This window comes from Anas acuta, chromosome 7 (genome assembly GCF_963932015.1).
Source record: "Anas acuta chromosome 7, bAnaAcu1.1, whole genome shotgun sequence".
Taxonomy (NCBI): Eukaryota; Metazoa; Chordata; class Aves; order Anseriformes; family Anatidae; genus Anas; species Anas acuta.
Genome location: NC_088985.1, coordinates 20,699,041 through 20,719,077, shown reverse-complemented (window position 1 = coordinate 20,719,077; position 20,037 = coordinate 20,699,041). Strand labels below are relative to the sequence as shown.

Here is a 20,037-nt window from a genome sequence, read left to right as displayed (position 1 = left end):
ACCTGGCACTTACCTATTCAGCTGGCAGGACACTGATCCAACCCACGGAGGTTAACTGCTGAAGGTCAGTGACTGAGATGGGAGGGTTGTGCTGATGCATGTTTTAAACTTAGGGGATCAGTAAGTTGACTACGAAACTGAATTAATCACTTTGGGGAGAAGCACCACCACTACAAAGACTATGACTGCGGAACCCACAGACATTTCCCATCACTTCAGAGTACAAAGGACTCTGACCCACATCTATTTTCTCATTCCTTTTTACACAGACTGTTTTGAAGTCAAGATCTGCTATGTCTGTGCTACTGTTATGTAACCCTGTGCACTTATGCTGTATGTGATAATGATGGCTTGCTACCTGATTTATTAATATGCTCTGTCTACACCAATTACTAGCTGCTTTTAAGGGAATGTCCGGAAAAACAGACCGGAAGTTCTGAACACCAAAACATGCACCTGTGAACCAGTGGCCTGTGAACTCAGATGGTTCTTTGTCTCGTGGTTTCTTCTGTCAAAACGAAACACAATTTCTCCCTCTCCCTTTTTGGTAACACCATTCAGTTTCAGCAGAAAAGCAATTTTGATGTAACTGATAAAGTATCACCAGAACAACTGGATTTACAGATCAGTAGAATTTTTAGGCAGTGACTGAAATATACTTATGCAACACAGGACAGCATCTCTCCAATAACCCATTAAAAGGATATTTTAGACATTGCATAGAGAAACAGTGCTCTATTCTTCCTTTAGGAAATCCACAACAGTCCCCCATAAAAGTTAGTGTACCTGGGCATATTAAGCCAGAAGAGGGAAGAAACAAAAGAAATGCCTATTATTATATGATTTGTTCTTTGATGGTTCAGCTGACATACTGAAACAAGATACCTGCAACACATATCATCATGGATAAAACTAACTTCCATCATGAAGACAAGAAGCTGTGTTGCCAAGGGAAACAAATGAGAGGCTAAGATCAGCACAGAGGTCTGCAACACTTCAGAGATTTCCAAGAAAGAGAGAAAGCACGATTACTTGCAAATTCTCAGGTTTCACAGATTTCCTGCCTGTAGCCCTACCTCTCTCAGAGACAGAGCCTCAGGAAGGTTTAGAAGTCTTCCTGTTCTTCCTATAAAAGACAACAGTTTGACAGTATTTGCTACTTAATTCTGTAACAGTTTGACATTCCATAACCTCTAATTAGGACACTTGTTAATAAGGCAAGTAACCAGCTGCAACGATCAATTTCTGTTTCTACTGGATGACAAATTCCTATCCTGCCTTATTTGTTATGGCTCATAACATAGGTAACAAAAAAAGGGAGAATTAAGTTTAGCAGATATTTTTGACACAAATTCACAGTTCACCTCATGTCTTTTAAATTATCTGTAAAGAATGATGCCTGTCTTGTGGCCTCAAATCTAGAAGAAAAAAAAAAACAAACAACACAAATTGGGGCATTACTTCAATGGATTCTGATTGTTTTGTGCACTAATGGTTAAGTGAAAAAAGTGCAGGTAAAAAAAATGATAGTGCTATTACCTACAGGAAGGAGTATAGTCAACTAACACAAGTAACCACCTAACCAGGCATAAGCATCATGCTGCAGAAACATACATAAATACTACAGAAACATACAAGATACTACAGTTTGTTGATTTCATAATGAAGTCTTTGACCTCCTCCTCTGACCTAGCTGGAGGATCTCTCATGCTATGAGTATATGGAAAAAAAAAACAGGAATGTCTGACTTTATATGAAGAATTTGATGTGCTTTAGTCCATTTTTTTTTTCTACTTGTAAAAAAAAATATCTTACAATACCTATTTTCTCTTTTGTAAGTTTGCTAAGATTAGCAATGATAAGCATGTGCTTTATAGGGGCACTGAGTGTAACTCGAGCAGCCCTGTAAGCTGGTTTTACTTTGGCTCAATTATCCAGGGTCTCAAAGTTAATAGCACAGTGATGTGCAGTTAACTCATACACCTGCAGCTCAACAGGCTGTTCATCCCAGTGATAGGCACAGCCTATCTCTGAGCCAAAATAATTTCCAAATTCATTGTTTGTCCCTTCAGGATGCGTCTGATGATCTTTACAACCTATCCAAGCTCTGTTCCTTATCAATGGAAAGGGCTAGAAATCTCTGAAGGCCTTCTGACTGTGATTTGGAGACACTAAAGGATGGAGGCACTTTCTGCAATGATTATGTAGAGAGCCCACTGCCTCCCTAACACACTTCAACACATTGCATGCTGAACTGTCAGTCATATAGAACTACCAGTAGGAAGTGGTGGGCAAAGGGTCATGTCTGAGCAGGTGCCTGACTCACGGCATCACACGAGGTATCATCATCCACGTATGATTCAAAATGGTGGATCTTTATAAGAGGGATGCCTGTGCAGCAAGAGTACTAAGCCACCGTGACCCTTCAGGCACCAGATCATTCAGGATCTGTACTGTGTTGGCATGATCACTTGCTTTCATGGACCGATTCTTCTAGTTATAATGAAAACTTTGACCAGAAAATATGTTTTATGGCAAGGCAATCAAAATGTTACATGTTTATTAAAATTTGGTAGACAAAGACTTTCATTACAGGTCAGCAACCTAAGTTTCAGCACACAAACTGGATGTGTAACCTTTGATATAGAAATAAAATATCAGGAGTCAGATAAGACCAAGGAAAAAAAAAACAAACAAACCCAAAACCTATGCATACAAGTTAGGCAAACAGAGACCAAACATTTATTACTATACTGCATTTGCTCAGTGTCTTCATGTGTAAGTCACCTTGCAACTCCCGCAGCAGTTGAAGATTTCGTGACACCCCTCACCTTGTACTCTCCCCCAGCATGGTGATTAACTTCCAGGAAGTGACTTACGGCCTGATCTTGAACTTACTTAGACACATAAAGGAAACCATGAGAAATGCCTTCACAGTGTTCTCATTGATCAAGACACTGAACCCTGTTTTTAAACATAATACTGCAAATTGCAGGAATTTTATTTACAAGCGCTTAAAATATTACAGAAGAAACATAAACACGAATTTTGCACCTGTACTATAGCACTTACAAACAAAGCTTTCTACGCTGTGCCATGATCTAGGGATCTCTGGATTGGTCCACAATGGCCTCTGATTCAGTTAATACCCTGAGCACACAGATATACAGTACACAAGACAGAAATGCATTTGGGGCTTCAGAAAATCCAGCTGTTACAGCGAAACTCACTATACTGCCTCAGCAACATCCACAACAAACCTAGACTGCCTCCTCCTAGGGGTACTTTATGAAATTATGGATTTGTACCCCATTTTCTAGGACCTGCTGGTCCAAAGCAATTTATTAAAAATGTGTGACTCCAGCTTGGACAGTCAGCCACTTCAGCCTACAACGAGGAGAAACCCAGTTGTGAAGACAGAAGTTCCTCCAAATTTGGAACCTGAGGAAGGAAGCCCCAGGAGCCACCAGCCACCCAAGACCGTGTAACCCCACCACCTTTCTTTTTCAGCATGAAGCGTGCCCATGACCTCCCGGACACACAGGCAGAACCACATGCACATTAAACAAAAGAAACCCCCAACCAAAAGGACTTCCCCTTCTGAAACCCTTCTGAAGGACTTCCCCTTGCCTCACCCTTCTGAAAAGGGAAAGTGCATCCATCCGCGCCTTGGAGACATCACTTTGTGCTGCTTGCTGTGCTATGGGGAGGCAACTTAGGTCCTACGGAGATACCGTGGGTACAAAACGCAGCACACGAGCAGAAACACCTCACGAGAGGGTTACAGACGGCCAAGCAACGCACCCCCCACCCTTTTTTTTTTTTAAACCTTTCATTTTATGTTCTGAGCCACTCGGAACAGACGCCTACAAGCGGGGTGCCGGCACCCCATCCTTCCCTCCCACCTCACCTGCCTCCCTCCTCACCTCTCGGCTCCGCTGGGCGCCGCTCCGCAGGCTCGGGGGGGGTCGCAGCAGCGGCAGCTCCTGCCCCACCGGGCCCGGGGCTGCCTGCGGGCACCGCTACCCGGGCCGTGGGCACCGACCGCGAGGGCGGCAGCTGCTTCCAGCGGGGCCGGGCGAGGCGAGGGGCTCCCCGCGGAGCGGAGCGGAGCGGCTCGCAACGCCCTGCGCTGCCGCAGCCGCAGCCGGGTCACGGAGCGGGGCGAAGGGAGGAGCCAGCGCCGGCAGAGCCGCTGGGCCGCCTGCCTGCCCTGCGGCCGTGGGCGCCGCCGTGCCGCGGGGCCGCCGTTGCAGCCCAACGGCCGCCGGGGCTGAGGGGGGCGAGGGCAGGGGGCTGCGGCCACTCCCGCACCCCCGGCGGGGCTCGCCGGGCCTCGTCCCCTCCCCGCCTGCCGAGGGCCCGCCGCCATTTCGGTCGGGAGGCTGTGGGGGCCGAGCCCCGAGCCGGGCGGGAGCAGTGCTGGAGTTACCGAGGGGAGAGGCCGTGGTCAGCGTGCTGCTTGCAGGAGGGCTCCAAGGCTGCGGAGCTGAAGCTGGAACAAGGCGAACGTGTGGTGCAGCAAGGGAGCTGGCAGCGCCCAGTGGCACTGAGAGAGGCTCAAGCAGCATGTCAGGGGCCAGATTCTCTGCCCACCCTGCCAGCCTGCTCTGCCTTGCCTTGGTTGCTTGCGTATTTCTAACTGGTGGTTCACAAAATGTGGAATCAGGTGTTATAAAATAAAGTCTTCAGTTTGCCCCATGGTGTGTGTTATATATGGAGTGGTAATTCGTGTCAAGAAAATGGGTGATATTAATAAAGAAGGGGGAGATGGGGGAGTGTGGCCATGGGGGTCAGAAAGCCCCGTGGTTGATGATAAGATTAGACTCTTAAGGATGAGGCCATCAGGAATGTAAAAGAGTTTAGAGGGAGCAAAGAAGGGTGATTCAGGAGGCTCCATGCAGTCTCGGGTTGCTTGTTCTCCAGCTGTTAAGGCATGGAAGGTTCTGGGTATTTGCTGTTGCTGTTATATGCAAAGTTGTTTGACCAATGAAAAAATGTTTTGAAAAGGACTGCTCTGGAGAGAAGGGTGTAAGAGGGGAGCCTGCCCTCAAGATCAAAAAAAAAAAGAAGGCAACACGATGAAGTTATGTCATCAATAAAGAAGTAGGAAGAAGGAATGAAAAGGAACAGGCTGGCAGGACGGAGACCAGGACAGGAACAGGCACTTTGATTGCCTCATGAATATGGGTTCGGCCAAACTCAGCAAACCGCTCAGAGAAGCTTGTACAGGAAGTCTCTGGAAATAGGCACACTGGAGCTGGGAAGAAGCTCAAGCTGAGAGAATTGGCCCCGTACACACAACTGCCCCTCGCTGGTAAGCAGCTGCGCATTATGGGGAATCATACGTCCTTAGGAACAAAGACTGTCCTGGTAACCTTACAGCTTATTCTCCTTATTAACAGTCAGACAGTTTATGAGCCTGAAATATGGGACCAAATTGAGGTCAAAGTGTGGGACTCTGCTACTAAAAACGACAAGGTTGCAGCGGGATTGCTCGGCACCTGGCAAGCAGTCTCTGAGGCCTTAAAGAGCCCTGTGGGACCACAGTCAGACACGTGTGGTTTGCCAGGCAGTGAGGGAGCTGCAGGCTCCTTTACTGATCCGACTGCTGTGCCATCGGCCCCTCTGCTGCTACAGCCATCGAAGGCTTTTGCTGTTACGCCCCCAGGTGACCTGGACGTGCCTTGTGACCCAGGCCCTGTTGGCCTTGAAAAGGAGATGGATATGCTTGTCTTCGATTCGGGAAGAACGGGATACATAAGGCCCGAAGGCCGAGTTGCTTGACAACTTAAAGCAAGACGTATTGTTCAAAAGGAATGGAAAACGGAGACTTGTTTGTAATCAAGAAAAGGAATGGAAAATGGAGACTGTTAAGTCATGGAACTTAAGGGATTGTTTGTTACCTTTTCCGATTGTACATATGTATCGGCGTACTCGGGTTTAGTATGTAAAAGCAATGTTATGTTTGTGTGTGTGTTGGTGGAGCGTAGACTCCCCACACAACCAGCGCTGTTTACTTGCCTTTTATGCCTTTTATAAATATTCCTTTTATAAATATTACTAAATTCAAATTGAGTTGAGACTTCATTTATAACAGTGTGGTTTCTTGGTGCTGGGGGGACTGTTGAGTTAAGCCCAGCCTGACGCAGAGGAGCACGGGCTCCTCGCAGTGCTGCAGGGGTGACAGTCTTGTGAGGGGAGGTATAAAGGGTGGGTGTTCTTCTTTGCCCAGACACTGTCCATTACAGGATTACACTCATGATCTATTCTAGTAGGAAGATAATGACTGGTTGCAGGAAACTATATTGGCAAGTGTTCCGATCAAACTATTTGGAAATTGTTTTTGTCTTCCATGAGACAATTTGGCAACCCTTTGTAAACGTCATTTGGGTCAGAGGTGATGTTAGGTTGGAACATTAGTTCTCCATCATGACACTTAGGTTTTCAGTCTGCAAGACACTGCATGTTGCTTTCTTTTCTAAGCCGTGTTTCACTGACCTGAACGCTTCCCTCTGACCTCTTGCAGGGTGTGTCTGTGGCTGGTTCTTCCTGCAGAGCACTGAAAGCTCTCTGGAGATGCCAATGTCCTTGAGTGCCCCTTGGTGGCTGCTCCCAAGCTGAGTGAGCTTGCTGTCAGCCTTGTATCCACACAGCCAGGTTTTGAAGAGCTGCCAGGTCCCCCTTCTTTCACCTCCCACACAGCATGGTCCCCAGTGCCTGCTCTTTGTTCTCTTCAGTCGGGCAGAGCTGTGTGCTCTGTCCATGGAGGGTGTGAGGCAGTTCTTGTTTAGCCCTGATTCTGCAGCAGGGAAAGGGCACCCCTGGTGAGGGTGGGATGAGTTTGGTGTTGGGATTCTGTGTTCTCTGGCCCTTTTATCGTATGTTTTGTGCAGATTCATGCTGCTAGGTTGTGGTGTGCAGCTTGTGTCAGTGTAGGTGGTGCTGCAGGAGTGTGCGAGGAGAGGCGAGGGGCTTTGCTGAGAGACCGTTTAAAGAGGCGTTCACTTCTTTACCTGAGCTCAAATTGTTGGTCCTGCTCTCTGCCTTTCAGACCTGGAGCTCTTGTTTGTACTGTGTGTAAAGCCATGTCTCCTCTGCTACGCTGAGGAGCAGGGCTAGGCCTCTGCTGAGCTCTGGGGTGCTCAGGTCACAAGCAATATGGTGTAGGTGAGAGTAGCTGCTCTGAGCTGTGGACTGCAAACCTCTCCAGAAACTGTGATCCCACTTCCCTGTGGTACCACAGGTGCCAAACAGGTTGTGTCATCTCCTTTGCATATGTTTTGTATATTGCATGAGACAAACATGTTTTGCTTATATATTGGTGTCAGTCTCCCAGATTATGATCAAATGGATTTCATTTACTAAAAAACTGCATTGAGGAATCTGGGCTTTAGCCTCCACCCAGGAACACCCACAGTACCCGAATTACTCTGTCTTGGCCCATACTGACGAATCCTTAGATTTGATATTTCACCTTTTGGATTATCTTGTAGGTGAGTGGGCAGAAACACTGATGTGGTGAACCGAGAACCTATAAGAACTTGGAACGACTTCACTGGCAGTGTCAGGAATGTTTCTTGGGGTGGGTGCTCTAGTCCTTGGTGTGCAGGCTGCCTGGTATGTCTGCATATCCTTAATCCTCAGCTGCCAAGTGATGGATATGAAGATGTTTGTGCTCTTTGTAGTCAGGGGGTGAACAAACTATTCACTGGTGTGTGGGCATGAAAGACAAGAGAGTATCTGTGTCTGTCCAACAGTTAAGTGATTTCTCTCTGGCATAGATTTTCTGAGGTTGGGTTTCCTGGGATTTGTGCCACTGAAGCCAGCTCCTGTATGTTTAGATGGCAGGGTAGTCTTATGGCAGAAGGTCTTGTGGCTCAGCCTTGATAAGGTGAGGAAATAAAAATAGGCCAGTGACTTTATCAAGACAATAGATGATTTAATTTAAATGAAGATTGGCAATACTTCAACAGAGAAATGAATATATCCAATTTTTATGTTTTCATGTGATATCACCTCTGTCTCAAGTGGAACATGTAATATTGATATACAAGGGAGAGAAAATAAAAGCCTGGTTGTAGCAAATTCAGTCCTGTAACAGTTTAAAAAAAGCAAGCCACCCTCTGAAGCATGTCTTCTAATGTTTGTATATTCACTGGTCATCCCCACGTACCTCAGCTTCCTCAGAGAGACTTCAGTCACCAAAATACTGTAATGCCACAGGAAACAATGCAAGAAAATACAAACCCCAATACCAGTCCTTATGCCTATATTCTGCTGCTAAATAGAAAACTGAGGGGGGTTTACTGCATGAATGAGCTCCCTGAATGAAGCTTTAAGTGTATTTTATCATTAGTTCAATGATTTTCCGATACATTCTCTCAGTTGCATCAAGGCCCCAGACGAAATCAAGATGTCCCCACTCAGGAATGTGCTTATAGTAAGAGAGATTAGTAATCTGAGAAAGTAGCTTTGCAATGTCTTTTGGACCTGCAAATTTGTCTTGTCCGCCACTCCAAACAGCAATGGGTGTGCTTATCCTCTCTATGTTGTATGCAGGAGGAGTAGGCTGCAAAAAAGGGAGGAGACCTTAGTCCATGCTGTTATATCAGAAGCTGTGTTTAGAGAAAGGATGATGTGCAGACATCTCTCTGTTTCCCTTCTGCACTAGCTACAGGAAAACAGTAAGCCAACCCTCTTAATGTTTATTTCCCTAGCAAAAGATGCTTTTAAATTGACTGCTGTTATTTAAACACAGTTCTATTATATTTCTCAGTCTGCTTTTTTATTTTTTTGACCATTTCCTAAACATTAAGTGTACTGGGAATAGAGCTTCACCCAGTCCGAAATTCAAACTTTGGTATTTAAAGACCGTATATGAATGGAAAGTGTCTGAGAAATCTCTGGAGTATTTTTCCACCTATAAAATAGATGGAAATATACTTTGGAATATTTGTCCACCTATGCCACATGTAAAACAACCTGCCCTGACTCACAAATATTACCAGAAGTCAACAGATCTGATCAAATCTCAAAAATTGTCAGACAAGTTCTCAGTGTTGCGGGAGGAGAACAGCATTTCTGAGGGCTGACTAGGCAGTAACCAAGTTTTATCTGTTTTTATCTGTTTTATCCTTTTTTTTTCTGTACAGTGTACATTAGTTCCCCACAGCAGTATTCACTGTGCTGTTCTGAAGCATCCCTTCTATTTCATAAGAAGCTTTCCAAAAACAAGGTGAGAGATGCATTTCTTTCCTCTCTCTTTTTTTCTTTTTATGGCCAGGCTGTGACTCTGAGCCTTTGGGGAATGGCAGGTAAATCAGCATGTCACTAGATACATCCCTGCACCAGTAGGGAAGGGAAGATGAACTTCTATTAGCTGCCCGCAAGGAACTGTCTGTGAATAGACTTTTACACATAGCAGCATTAGGTTTGGGTGAAACGTTATCTCAGAGCATTCTCTCCTTTCTGTAGCAGTGGAGCTCATGGATTCTAAAAGCTGAAGTTCTTTGTTCTTAGTTTTGCCAGGACCCAAGGAAGAGTTCTCAGGAAAATGATATTGCCTTACCTGGTTGTATTTCTTCATGTTTTCCTTCAAGCCATAGTCATAAGCCTGGAATCGGTCTGCATGTGCTATCTGTGAATATTTTAACAAAGATAAAATGAAAGTGTTAGTGATAAGAGACAGAGCAGAGTGCAGGAGATATTTTCTTCCCTGTGATTGACCCAAGGCTCAGATGGTGGCTTGTGGCTTCCTCCCACCCCTTCCTCCAGTTTCAGGTTTCCACAGGTACTGAGGATGGGTCGTAGGATGAGAGGCTTTATTGCCTTTGCCCTTGCTAATGTTCTCTCCTGATCCTCAACTATCCCCCTTGTTATGTTTTGTTTTTAAAGTGCTGTTTGACCAAGTTAACTAAGGTGGTGTTCCCGTTTGTGATGCGGAGTTGTGCTCAGTTTTCACCTTGGCAGGAGGGCCAGGCTGTCTAGTACCTGTCAGGGCTCTTAGTGGCTATCTAGTGTAGCTTATGATTTCTCCTCCCACAGCTTGTTGTTTTGTGTGTCAGCAGTGTCTCGTCTGCTGACAGTAGTGGTGACGTTTCCAGTGGCTCTAATTCTTACAAGAGTTTAGCTAGTGAAGGTGGGGTGTGAATAGTCTACCACTAAATAGTAGTCTGGAATCTATTTTGATTTACAAAAAAAAAAGTTACTGAAAAGGTGAGTGCGTTTTTTAAATTCCAAACCTGATTAGTGGTTTGATTTGTTAGTGTTTTTATTTAATGCAAGGTGAGAGTCATTATGAAATTGTTCCTCAGTTATTCCTAAGTGAATTGAGTTCAAGTCTTTAAGTAATTGAGGATGTGCTAGATATCTCTTACCTTGCCTCTGTTTGCTGGATCTGTGTGCTGAGTATCTGGATGGTGGAAATTTTAGTCAGGGCTGAATGCAGGAGCATGCACATACTTAAGACCATACCAAGTGTTGGCAGAAATGGCCGTAGTGTTGAGCACGTGCTGTAACATGCTTCTGAGCTTCTGAGACCTGCTCTTGCTCTGGTCTGATTCAAGCTCAGGTCTGAGAGTGGCGTAAGTTTCCAGCAAGAAAGGCGGATCCCCACTTTCCCGTTGTGCCAGCAGAAGTGCTTGTGTGGTTAACTGGCTTTGGGAGGTGATCCAGGCTGCAATTAACCTTCTGGGAGAAAAGCTTTAACCTGGATCACTTTGTTCTGGCTCATCCCCTAGCTGTTCACATTTCCGCTATCTTCCTACTGCCTGCCAAGTGCCTCAACTGTGCTCAAGTGCTCCTCTGCAGCTTTCGAGGCAATTGCCTTCACAAATGGAGCTGAAGGCTGGAAGCCACTAGACCCTAACATGCAGAAAGGTCTGATATGAAAGGGACAATGTGGGTAATGGTCTGGTGAGCGATGGGAAGCAGTGCTTCCTTGGTGGCAGCTGCTTACGGCACTGTGTGAGAAGACGCGTTGGGTAATTTCCCAGAACCAGCGCCTGTGGACTTCCCTGTAGGCTGTCAGTTGCATAAAAAGCAGTAGTACGAGTCTGCTTATGTCAGTACACAGTTATACCTGATGCCAGTGAATAGTGTTCTGTACTGATGTTCCAGCTGGGTAATGTGCTACGAATGCATCTGTTCGACTCTGGAGAGAAAGCAGAAGTGTTACAAAAGCAGAGATTCAGTGCTGTAACAGAATAAAGCTGTGAAGGACCTGAGCAACATACAGCTGCTGTGTTAAAGCCCTGATCATATTGTAGGATATTTTTCAAATATTAAACAAAATTAATGGTCAACTCACATACAATGTGATTTTACAGTAGGATGTATTACGTAGAGTTTTATGCTTTGTTTTGAAAGACAAAGAGAGTCTTTCCCACATTAGTGCTTAGTCATATGCAAAGCTACATTCAAGGAGTATGTATGGCTTTATCTTTTCTGAGTTTTTACGGTCTGCATGATGCTTTTAAGTAATGCTCTGCTCAGTCATTAGAGGAAGATTGTTAGTAGGCTGTTGACTTGAACATGAGACTCCATGTGTGTGAGCTTTTTATGGGAAGACTTGTTAAAAAACGAGTGTGCAAATGCCACCGAGAACAGATATGTAGAAGGTCTGGAAAAAAAAAAAAAAAAAGAGGAAAGAAAAAAAAGATAGCAGCCAAAGTCAAGGAATGATATATTGGCATTGAGAGAAGTGGAGAAGTGTGAAGAAACAACTTTCAGGACTGAGTTTTGGCTGGAAATGTTTTGACATGTAGGGACCAAAAATAAACAGTCTCCTATGTTCAGAAGATCTGGTTGTCATCCTATTTAGGAAGAAAAATCATAATTTTGCAAAATCAAAAGATCTTTCTCCATCATCCATTTCTTCATTTTAGAGAGCTTTGGTATCTGGCCAATATTTCTTTGGCTTAGTCCCAGAACAGGCAACACTGAGGTACATCATTGCAAGATGAAACCAGACTGAATTCAGTCTTTCTTCCTTGTGTGATCTGAATGTCAGGTGGCTGATTTCGTCTTCAGCTGAGACCCTAGCTGGCATTATTTGAAAACCCCAACGCATTTCTATATATCCCCGCAATTGACATATGGCAGAAAAAACATTTTTCTTCAAAATTACTTTAGTTTTACTTGTATAAAGGTGTTCTTGGACTTGCTTACCGTGTTCAGATTTTGTATACTGCCCCCAGCTATGAAGCAGAAGATTCTGGCACAAAGTTTTCCCAGAGTTGCGCATAGCAGTGTTGTAGGCCCTTTTGTCAGTTCGTTCTGGTGAAGAACTCCTTTGCAGCCAAGAAGTAACTGAGGGGCAAAAAAGTGCAATTTTTTTCTTTTTCTTGTTGCAGGAGCAACACGCAGGGAATTGTTTCTCCCTTTCTCCAACAGCATAGCCTCTTAACTAAGATGGTTGAAACCCGTTGCCATTCCATTATCCTTTAAAGTGCATTTTCCCCCAGAGCACACAGAACATTATTCCTGCCTCTTATTATTGGATATGAGTCTTGGAGGTTGATATCCATCTGTTTTTAGTGCACAGGCTTCAATGAGAAAGGGCAGTTGGCTGCAGTCATGGCTGTAGAGTATAGGGAGACCCTCTTTGCCCCAGTCCTTTTTCCAAGCAGGTGCACAAAACTGTAATCTGAATATTGATACTAAGCAAAGGGGGAGAAGACAAATGAAAGGGTGTAGAAGTGGGCACTCTATAGTCACATACTGGGTACAGCTTGGGCAGAAAGAGCATGAGCTTCTGCAGTTTGGCATATAACTACAGCATACAGGGTTTCTACCATTCCCAGAACATTCTATTAAATTTGCAAATGATGGTGTCAAACAGATATAACCCTTTAAATTTCCTTTATAATTTTACAAAGAAATATTTCATGAGCATAAAGCAACGGTATGTCTAATGAATTTAAGTTGTGGAATACTTTATTTGTAGTTCTCTACTAACGCTTAAGGCTCAGATTAGTAGATTATGTAGATACCTTTTATTTATGGCATTTGTGAGCTTCCTTCAAAAATATTTGATTTCAACAAGTAATTGTGCAAGTGTGCTGGCTTCCCTAACGAACTTCCAAAGAGATGTTGTGTCAAGCTTTGTAATTTATCTTTGTGGAAAGTCTACCAGCACTATCAATGCTCTGATGCCCTAAATTCATTCTTAACTCATCACCCCCTTAAAACTCAGTTCAGCCTGAGTGAATCCAGTAGAGACAAGGCAGGCATTTAGGTCTTTCAGAAGGAATGACATACCCTGATCAGTGGCTGAGGAAGACGTGCAAACTTTACGAAAGGACTCGTAGCATATGTGATTGTGGCTACTGGTCCCAAAGCAAAGAACACTTTAACCCTTTGAGCCAACTCAGGATATGTAGAAAATGCTACAAAGCCTGCAAACACAGGAGACACAAATAAAGTTAGTGAAGAGATCTTCCACATACCAAATATATAAAAAGCAGTAGGTGGCAAATAAAAAATGACACTATAATAACAACCCATTGTCTGTTGTCCTCTTCTGTGCTGCAGACCTAAGGAAAGTGTTTGATCCTTGAAACTTTATTTGGGGGAAAGAGTTCATTCCATGGATACATCTTCATTAGAGGATGTCCAAATATTGATTTTCTCAGAATTGACAATTTTTTGTTAGGCCGGTTTTTGGGAGATGACACATCAATCAGATTTTCTGAATTCAGATTCCTGCTAAAGTTCCCCAAACTCTAATACCATAATGAATTTTTCAGCTTGTAGTCTCTAAAAGTCTCTGTATGTTGATGATGGCATGCAGTAATGCAATAAATACCTGAAGGCTGGGAGGCTAAGAGCAGAGTTTTTGACTTGCAACAAAGTGTAAACTCAGGTGAAAGTGAATGCACAGAAAAGTAACCCTATGAGGGCGGAAGGAAGAAAGGAAGGAAAGGAAAACAAAAAAGGTACATCCTATCTTGTTTTCTGAATGTGTCCAAATTTTTCCACTGATGGATTTGGTGACAATCTTAGCTGGTTGCCTAAAACAGAGGTACCTGTGGACAAGGATGATGATATCTTGGTCTGAGTGATTTATTCTGTTCCAAAAACTTAGAATGCTCTTATGAGAGGAAAGGAAAATAATGGTCTAATAAAATGGCCAAATACAACTCCACCCCTCTCCCCCCCCCCAACCAAATTCCTCCTCAGTTTTTGAGGTTTATTTTTATGCAATGGCAATGACACACAATAGCATAAAACTCAGTATCTCTTCATGGATCCTATGCATAAACAATAAACACTAACAACATTCAAAGACCATAAGTGTGTTGATGTTACAGAGGAGCTAATAACAATGAAGTTTTGAGCATTGGTATTTCTTTTCTAATTTCTAATTTCTAGTGCCTGGTAATTTGTTTTAGAACAATAATGTTTTGAGTTATAGTTGTACATTAACTACGTTTTAAATAGTAAGTCTGGTGTTTGGTCATGAGACATTTAATTTGTTGTTGTGTTCTTTTTGTTTGTTTGTTTGTTTGTTTTGGTCTCCTGTCCTTAGAACTGTTTTATGGATTGTTGCTTTTTGTATTTACATCTAATCCATGAGGATTATTGGGTCTAATCCATTGAGGATTATTGTAGTCCATAAGGTATACATTTTAAGAATTTAGATTAATAAAAGCTCCTTGTTGCTGAAACTTTAAGAAAAATATCCCATTGCTAGAAGACTCTGAAAAAATAACAATAAATGGCAAGAGTATAATAAAAAAGGATACTTAGAAAACTGTACCTGGTAAATACTAGCTTTTATGTGTCAGTAATCCTTTCAGAAGTTAAACGTGTTTCTGGATCCTCTGTTACTTGCTTGTTTCAGATACAACAGCTCATAGAAAAAAATCCCTCCCCTCTTCTCCCCCCTCCCCCCCCCCCCCCCCCCTTTTTCAAGTGTCAAGTTAAAAGTACTTCTCCCTTTAATAAATTTCTATGAGAGAAGAAGGTAGTTGACAGAGAGAGAGATTCCAGTCAGGTAGTGACATTAACTATTTCATACTCAGGCATCCTAACATTACCTGCAGTTGAACCCTCTGAGTGACCAACATAATATACATCCTTCTGTCCAGTTTTATTCATGATGAAGTCCAGCTCAGCTGGGAGATCGTATATACCTATCTCATGGAAGCTAAAAAGGAGAAACACAAAAAGCTGACAGAGGGGCATGTACTTTATCACAGCGTGAGTTACTGAATGTCAGTTTTCTTCATAACACCAAGCCGGACCCGTTCAAAGATGAGGATGCACACTTTATCTGGGTTCTTTTCTGTGAGCTGGGGAAGGGGACAGAAGGACACAACTGTACTGACAAGCTGCCTGATGCCTTGGACTTTCTGCTGAGGAGGTGCCAGTCCAGGATGTGGATTTGAGTCCTTTCACTAGCAGGGGTAACAAAATTCATTTCTCTGTCAGTTAGTGTCAGGTGCGATAGATCAGATTTCTAGACTCAGCTGTGCATTGTCCTCTCCTGTCCATACTTGGAAGAATGATGTCTAGCAAGAGACCACCAGGTTAAAGATGCCTCTTCCCAGTTTTGGAAATGTTTTCCCCAAAATAAACCAGCCCTGCATATGTACAAAGATGGTGGGTGACCTGTTTACTTCCAGCTTTGCTTCTTTGTGTCCTGATTCCAGAAAGGCCTGTGCAGACCAACCAGCCAAATCCTTCCCCTGACCTCCCTTACAAGCCTGTTGTGGCTGCATCCACAAAGAATTGGTCTGGTCCCCTTAGAAGTTGTATGTCCCACTTGAAGTCAGATTACATGAAAACCAGTTGCCTGAAGGGGAAAGGGTCTACCAATACTAATTGCCCAAACTTGTTAGTCCCCTGAAAATTGCTGTCTTCAGATATTCTTTCTCCACAGAGTACCTGAACTGCCAGAACTCCTTCTGGCAGGGCTTAAGGGTCTTGTGTTTTGAAGACCAGGTGTTTCCTCGGCTGTTTCCCAACCAGACATCATAGCCGACATCTGCAAGGATGAAGCCTAGGCTGTTTCTGGGCAGGTTGGATAACCAGTAAGTGCAATCTGCAAAAGTACCATGGTGTAGCAAGACTGCTGGCTTTTTCCCTGAAACAGAAGAGCATTTTCTTATGTTATAGCAAGAAGTAATGTGTAGTTAAAATTGAGTTGCAGAGTATGATTTTATATAAGTTTTTTTTAACATTCCTTCTTCAAGAAACTGATGGATGCTGGCCATGGGTTTTGGGGTAAGATGTGTGGAGGATTTGGTTCCATGCAAGCTGTCTTATTTCATGTCAGGACTAGCTAAAAAAGAACATATTCAAGTGGTCAGTGCCAACATCCATTTTCACAGAGAAACCAATCTACAGATCCCTTGATTTCTACACACAAAAAATTAAAGACAAAATAGCATATTAAGATGACAATGGAAGAGCAGGAAATGGAGCAGCACTGTCCAGCATTTATGACCTTTGAATTCCAGGAACAAATTGTCATTCTACTAAGAAAATTTGAAAAACTATTTCTTCCCAACCAATGACGTGATTTCTACCCAATAGATGGATACAGAAAAATCAATCACCTTCTTGACTTTAGGTTGACTGTCCTTCATGAGGCAGGGAATGTCTATTTGAATGTCAACTCAGAGAGTTATTGTCAACAAAGATATTGCCAACAGTTGTACCAAAAGTGAAAGACAAGAAGGGGAATTATGGAAAAAAAAGTCACAGAAGTTTGAAGTCTGAACACAGACACTAAATTTGTGGTCTTCTGATAGATTCAGAATTCAGACCGTGCTCCTGACTAGGTGCTTTTTCTGAGATGGAAAGCTGTGGAACATGCCATTACATGTGCAAAGTTGAAAGGTGGGGGACCCACGTAGGATTCGGATCTCAGACCTTCCTTTTGTCCTATACCCGTGTCACACCTGTATTTTGCATGTTCCTCCCACTGGGAATTCTGAAAACACCAAGTATATATCCATCCTTCGTGGTAACTTCATACTCCTCACAGGGGTATCCGTAATATCTGATCATTTCGCTCTGTGGGAAGCCAAAGGAAAGTTTGTTAACACACACTTACAGTGTAGAGGTTGATGGAAAAAGTGTCCAGAGGCTGCTTCTGTCCAAGGATGTGCAGCTAGCCAAGAACACGCCAGGAAGATGAACACGATTCCATGCTGCTGGACTATTCTCTATTTCCCTGTGTTACACTAGTAGGAAGGGGCCCTACAGAGATTCCTGCAGGACCGCACAGCTTTCTGGCCGTGTTTCTCTTGGGGATGAACAGATATATATGGTGAGGCAGCCATGAAGGGGAGGCTGGAGGATGCCAACAACAGTGAGAGAAGCTGACCTGTCTTTGATTGATGTGGTTTGTGTACGCAGTTTAATGCTGTATCTCTCAAAGTTTGCCTGGGTAGAAGCATCTAATTATACTTGGAGCATTCCAGACATACACTACTATTGTTTAGGTTTTGGCTGGGTAGTAATTGCTGTGGCAGTGGTACCTGAGCACTACTCAGGCTCATAAGAATGGTGAGATGACAAAGATCACCTGTGCAGGAAATGAGAATGTTCCTCAACTCTGGAGCTTGTTTGAATGTGCTGTCGTGTATTAGGACTGCTCGAGGAGTAGATTTCCTTGTCCATACCAGTGCTTCCCACCACCTCTCCTGAATGCATCATTGTGCTTTTGGAGCTGCAGGTTGATGTAGTTAAACAGCTTGTATGAAGCATCCCGTTTTGGAGTGTAAAAAAGCTGAATGGTGTGGACGTTGGCTGTTCCCGGGCAGTAGTGCAAGGGCTGTGGCTGCAGGGACCATAATATGTAACGAGGCTTAGGGCTGAGAACAAATATTACAGGTCTTGTAAAAAGATGCATCAAAAGCCTGCTTTAGAGCTGCATAGGTGGTAGTGGTCAGGTTTTTGATGACGTGTGAGACAGAGCAGACCTGTACTGGGTAACTAAGCTGCTTGCCTGAGTGCAGCATTGCATTCAGTCAGCTCTTGGGTCACACCCAGCCAGAGCAGAAACTGTGTTTCAGCAGGGTCCCGTCCCTCAGCACTGCATGAAGCAGATGCACAGGGGGAGGCAGGCAGGTAACATTGGCTGTGCTTGGCGTTTTGTGTGTTACAAAGCCAGAAAGCCTACATCCTCCTCACTAGACCTGCATGTCTGAAAATAAAGCAGACAGGTCCATTGCTTGCTCTGAAGTCTGGTGGCTGGGGAGAGGAACGTGAAAAGTCAGGTTTCACTGTGTTCAAGTTCTGCCTCCCAAGCTCACTGTGTGAGCTGACTGCTTCAGCTCACACAGCAAATGCAAGCGAGATAGTTTGTCCTGTTTTGCAAGGCTGATACAGGTGGTATCTTTCTAGAGGGTAAACATGCTGCAGTATCAGTATTAGACTGTGCCAGAAGATGCAGTCTTTGGTCCAAATGAGTCCTTTCCTGCCAAAGTGCGGTTAGGTAAGCTGTGTAGGGTGGAGCTCCTGTTACAAACTCACAGTACCACCTGTTCTTACACTCCTGCCAATTCTGTGAGGAAAGCTTTGGTGAGTCAGAACAAGGGGTCCCGGATTACCCTGTGTTGTGAGAATCTACTGCTTTAAGAAAGGATTCAACTTCCCTTGCCACCATACTGAGGAACTGGGTTGTTAAAGGGGAGGACTTTGCTTCTCTTGAGAATAGAAGCCAACCTTTGCTTCCGCTGCAAAGGAGTCACTCTTTGGCAGCTCTGACTGTTTGGATAAGATGTCGACGTTTCTTGTACGTGGGTGCTCCCTATCAAAATGTTGGAAGGATCTTTGTCCTCTTGCCAGGATCCTACCCTCCCCTTCTTTGTGCACTAGTCTGAAACATCTGGGCGTGTTGAGGAAGGTGACTGTGCAAGCAGGTGTCACAGTTATAAGCCACATGTTCATGCATCTGTTGGGGCTTATTCTAAATGCAGGCAGAAAAAGCCTGTTGTGCTGGCTGTGCTGTGCTGTGTGTGCTCTGCCACAGTCTAAAGCTGAGTCCTGCTGCTGGTATTGTGAGAGAAACTTTAAAAGAAATGCAGAGAAAGTGCCACAACTTACAACGTTCATAAAGTCTTCAGGGTGGCGGTGCTTCATGTGCTGTCCTCCCTCTGAGCCGAGAGTGAAGGGTGCTGTGAACCCTGCTGAAAAGGCAGCTCCCTGGGAGCAGAGCAGCACGAGGAGGCACCACATCTCGGGGCTGTGTGAAAGAGCAGAGGCACGTGTGTTTGCTGTAGGAAGGGAGAGCTGGGGAATTCCACAGGGAGACCCAGGTGGGGAGTCTCTTGGAGCTTGCCCCAGGTGCTCCCCAAGGGGCTGACAGAAACACATACCTGTGTGAGGAGGGACTGTCTACAGTTAATGTCAGGTAACAAGGGTCACGAGTGAGTCAGGGGCTCCAGGAGGATGTGGAACAGGCCTGAGGGAATGTTCTTGTAGGACATTAGTGCTAGCTTGTGCCTTGAGTTTCTTCCTTTCTTTCTCACATATGGTCTTCCTATTGTAAATATGTGTCTTGGCCACCTAGAGGTAAGACTCCCTTTTCTTGTGTTTTGGAGGGGGTTGACTTATGGTCACTGGGCAGTGTTGCTGAATAGAGATTGCAGAGTGGCATCTATCTCATTAGTGCCCTGCTTGGCAGAAGTCAGCTGTTACATGTTCTTTTTGGCTGTAGCCACCTTTATGATCAGCATAGAGACACCAGACAGGTTGTAAAAACAGTGTACTATCTGGCATATCGCAGGGAAAACTTTTAAGAGTTGGGAGAGCCTGGAAGGGATAACCAAGAGATTCATTCGGTCTGAACTTTTTAATGAGGGAGGGCATTCTCAGTTCTTTTAATTATTTATTAAATATTTTGTCCCCTTCAATCACTAGAACTATCAGGTTAAATAAAAGCTGGGAAATATCCTCAATTTTAATATTAGCATCCAAGTTTAGTCTACTCACTTTATAGGCAAATGCTTCCATTCTTCCGTCAAAAGAACACAGAGAGATCCTCCCAGCTGTGTGCACTGGTAGCACAGTTTTATA

The 20,037-nt window shown here is 44.1% G+C and overlaps 2 protein-coding genes across 8 annotated transcripts in view; both read right to left on the bottom strand.

Moving 5' to 3' along the window:
* Nucleotides 1–4,425, bottom strand: part of STAMBPL1 (STAM binding protein like 1) — a 29,600-nt gene extending 25,175 nt beyond the window's left edge. For 2 of the 7 annotated variants that reach the window (XR_011098186.1, XM_068687920.1), the window contains exon 1: nucleotides 3,927–4,425. The gene's annotated coding sequence lies outside the window, so the exon portion shown is untranslated. Of the gene's footprint in view, nucleotides 1–1,032; nucleotides 1,127–2,555; nucleotides 2,637–3,926 lie in introns of all 7 variants that reach the window. The other 5 variants (XM_068687916.1, XM_068687918.1, XM_068687921.1 and 2 more) reach the window with 5 other exon arrangements.
* A 3,542-nt stretch (nucleotides 4,426–7,967) lies between these two features.
* The window catches only part of LOC137859183 (lysosomal acid lipase/cholesteryl ester hydrolase-like), a 42,408-nt gene continuing 30,338 nt past the window's right edge, over nucleotides 7,968–20,037 (bottom strand). Inside the window, exons 2-10 of the mRNA XM_068687925.1 lie at nucleotides 19,066–19,204; nucleotides 16,914–17,028; nucleotides 15,895–16,093; nucleotides 15,045–15,154; nucleotides 13,264–13,400; nucleotides 12,172–12,312; nucleotides 11,084–11,155; nucleotides 9,572–9,640; nucleotides 7,968–8,572 (exon numbers count right to left, since the gene is read on the bottom strand). Coding sequence (XP_068544026.1) covers nucleotides 8,339–8,572; nucleotides 9,572–9,640; nucleotides 11,084–11,155; nucleotides 12,172–12,312; nucleotides 13,264–13,400; nucleotides 15,045–15,154; nucleotides 15,895–16,093; nucleotides 16,914–17,028; nucleotides 19,066–19,197 — 1,209 coding nt within the window. The 5' untranslated portion in view covers nucleotides 19,198–19,204 and the 3' untranslated portion in view covers nucleotides 7,968–8,338. The remainder of the gene's footprint in view (nucleotides 8,573–9,571; nucleotides 9,641–11,083; nucleotides 11,156–12,171; nucleotides 12,313–13,263; nucleotides 13,401–15,044; nucleotides 15,155–15,894; nucleotides 16,094–16,913; nucleotides 17,029–19,065; nucleotides 19,205–20,037) is intronic.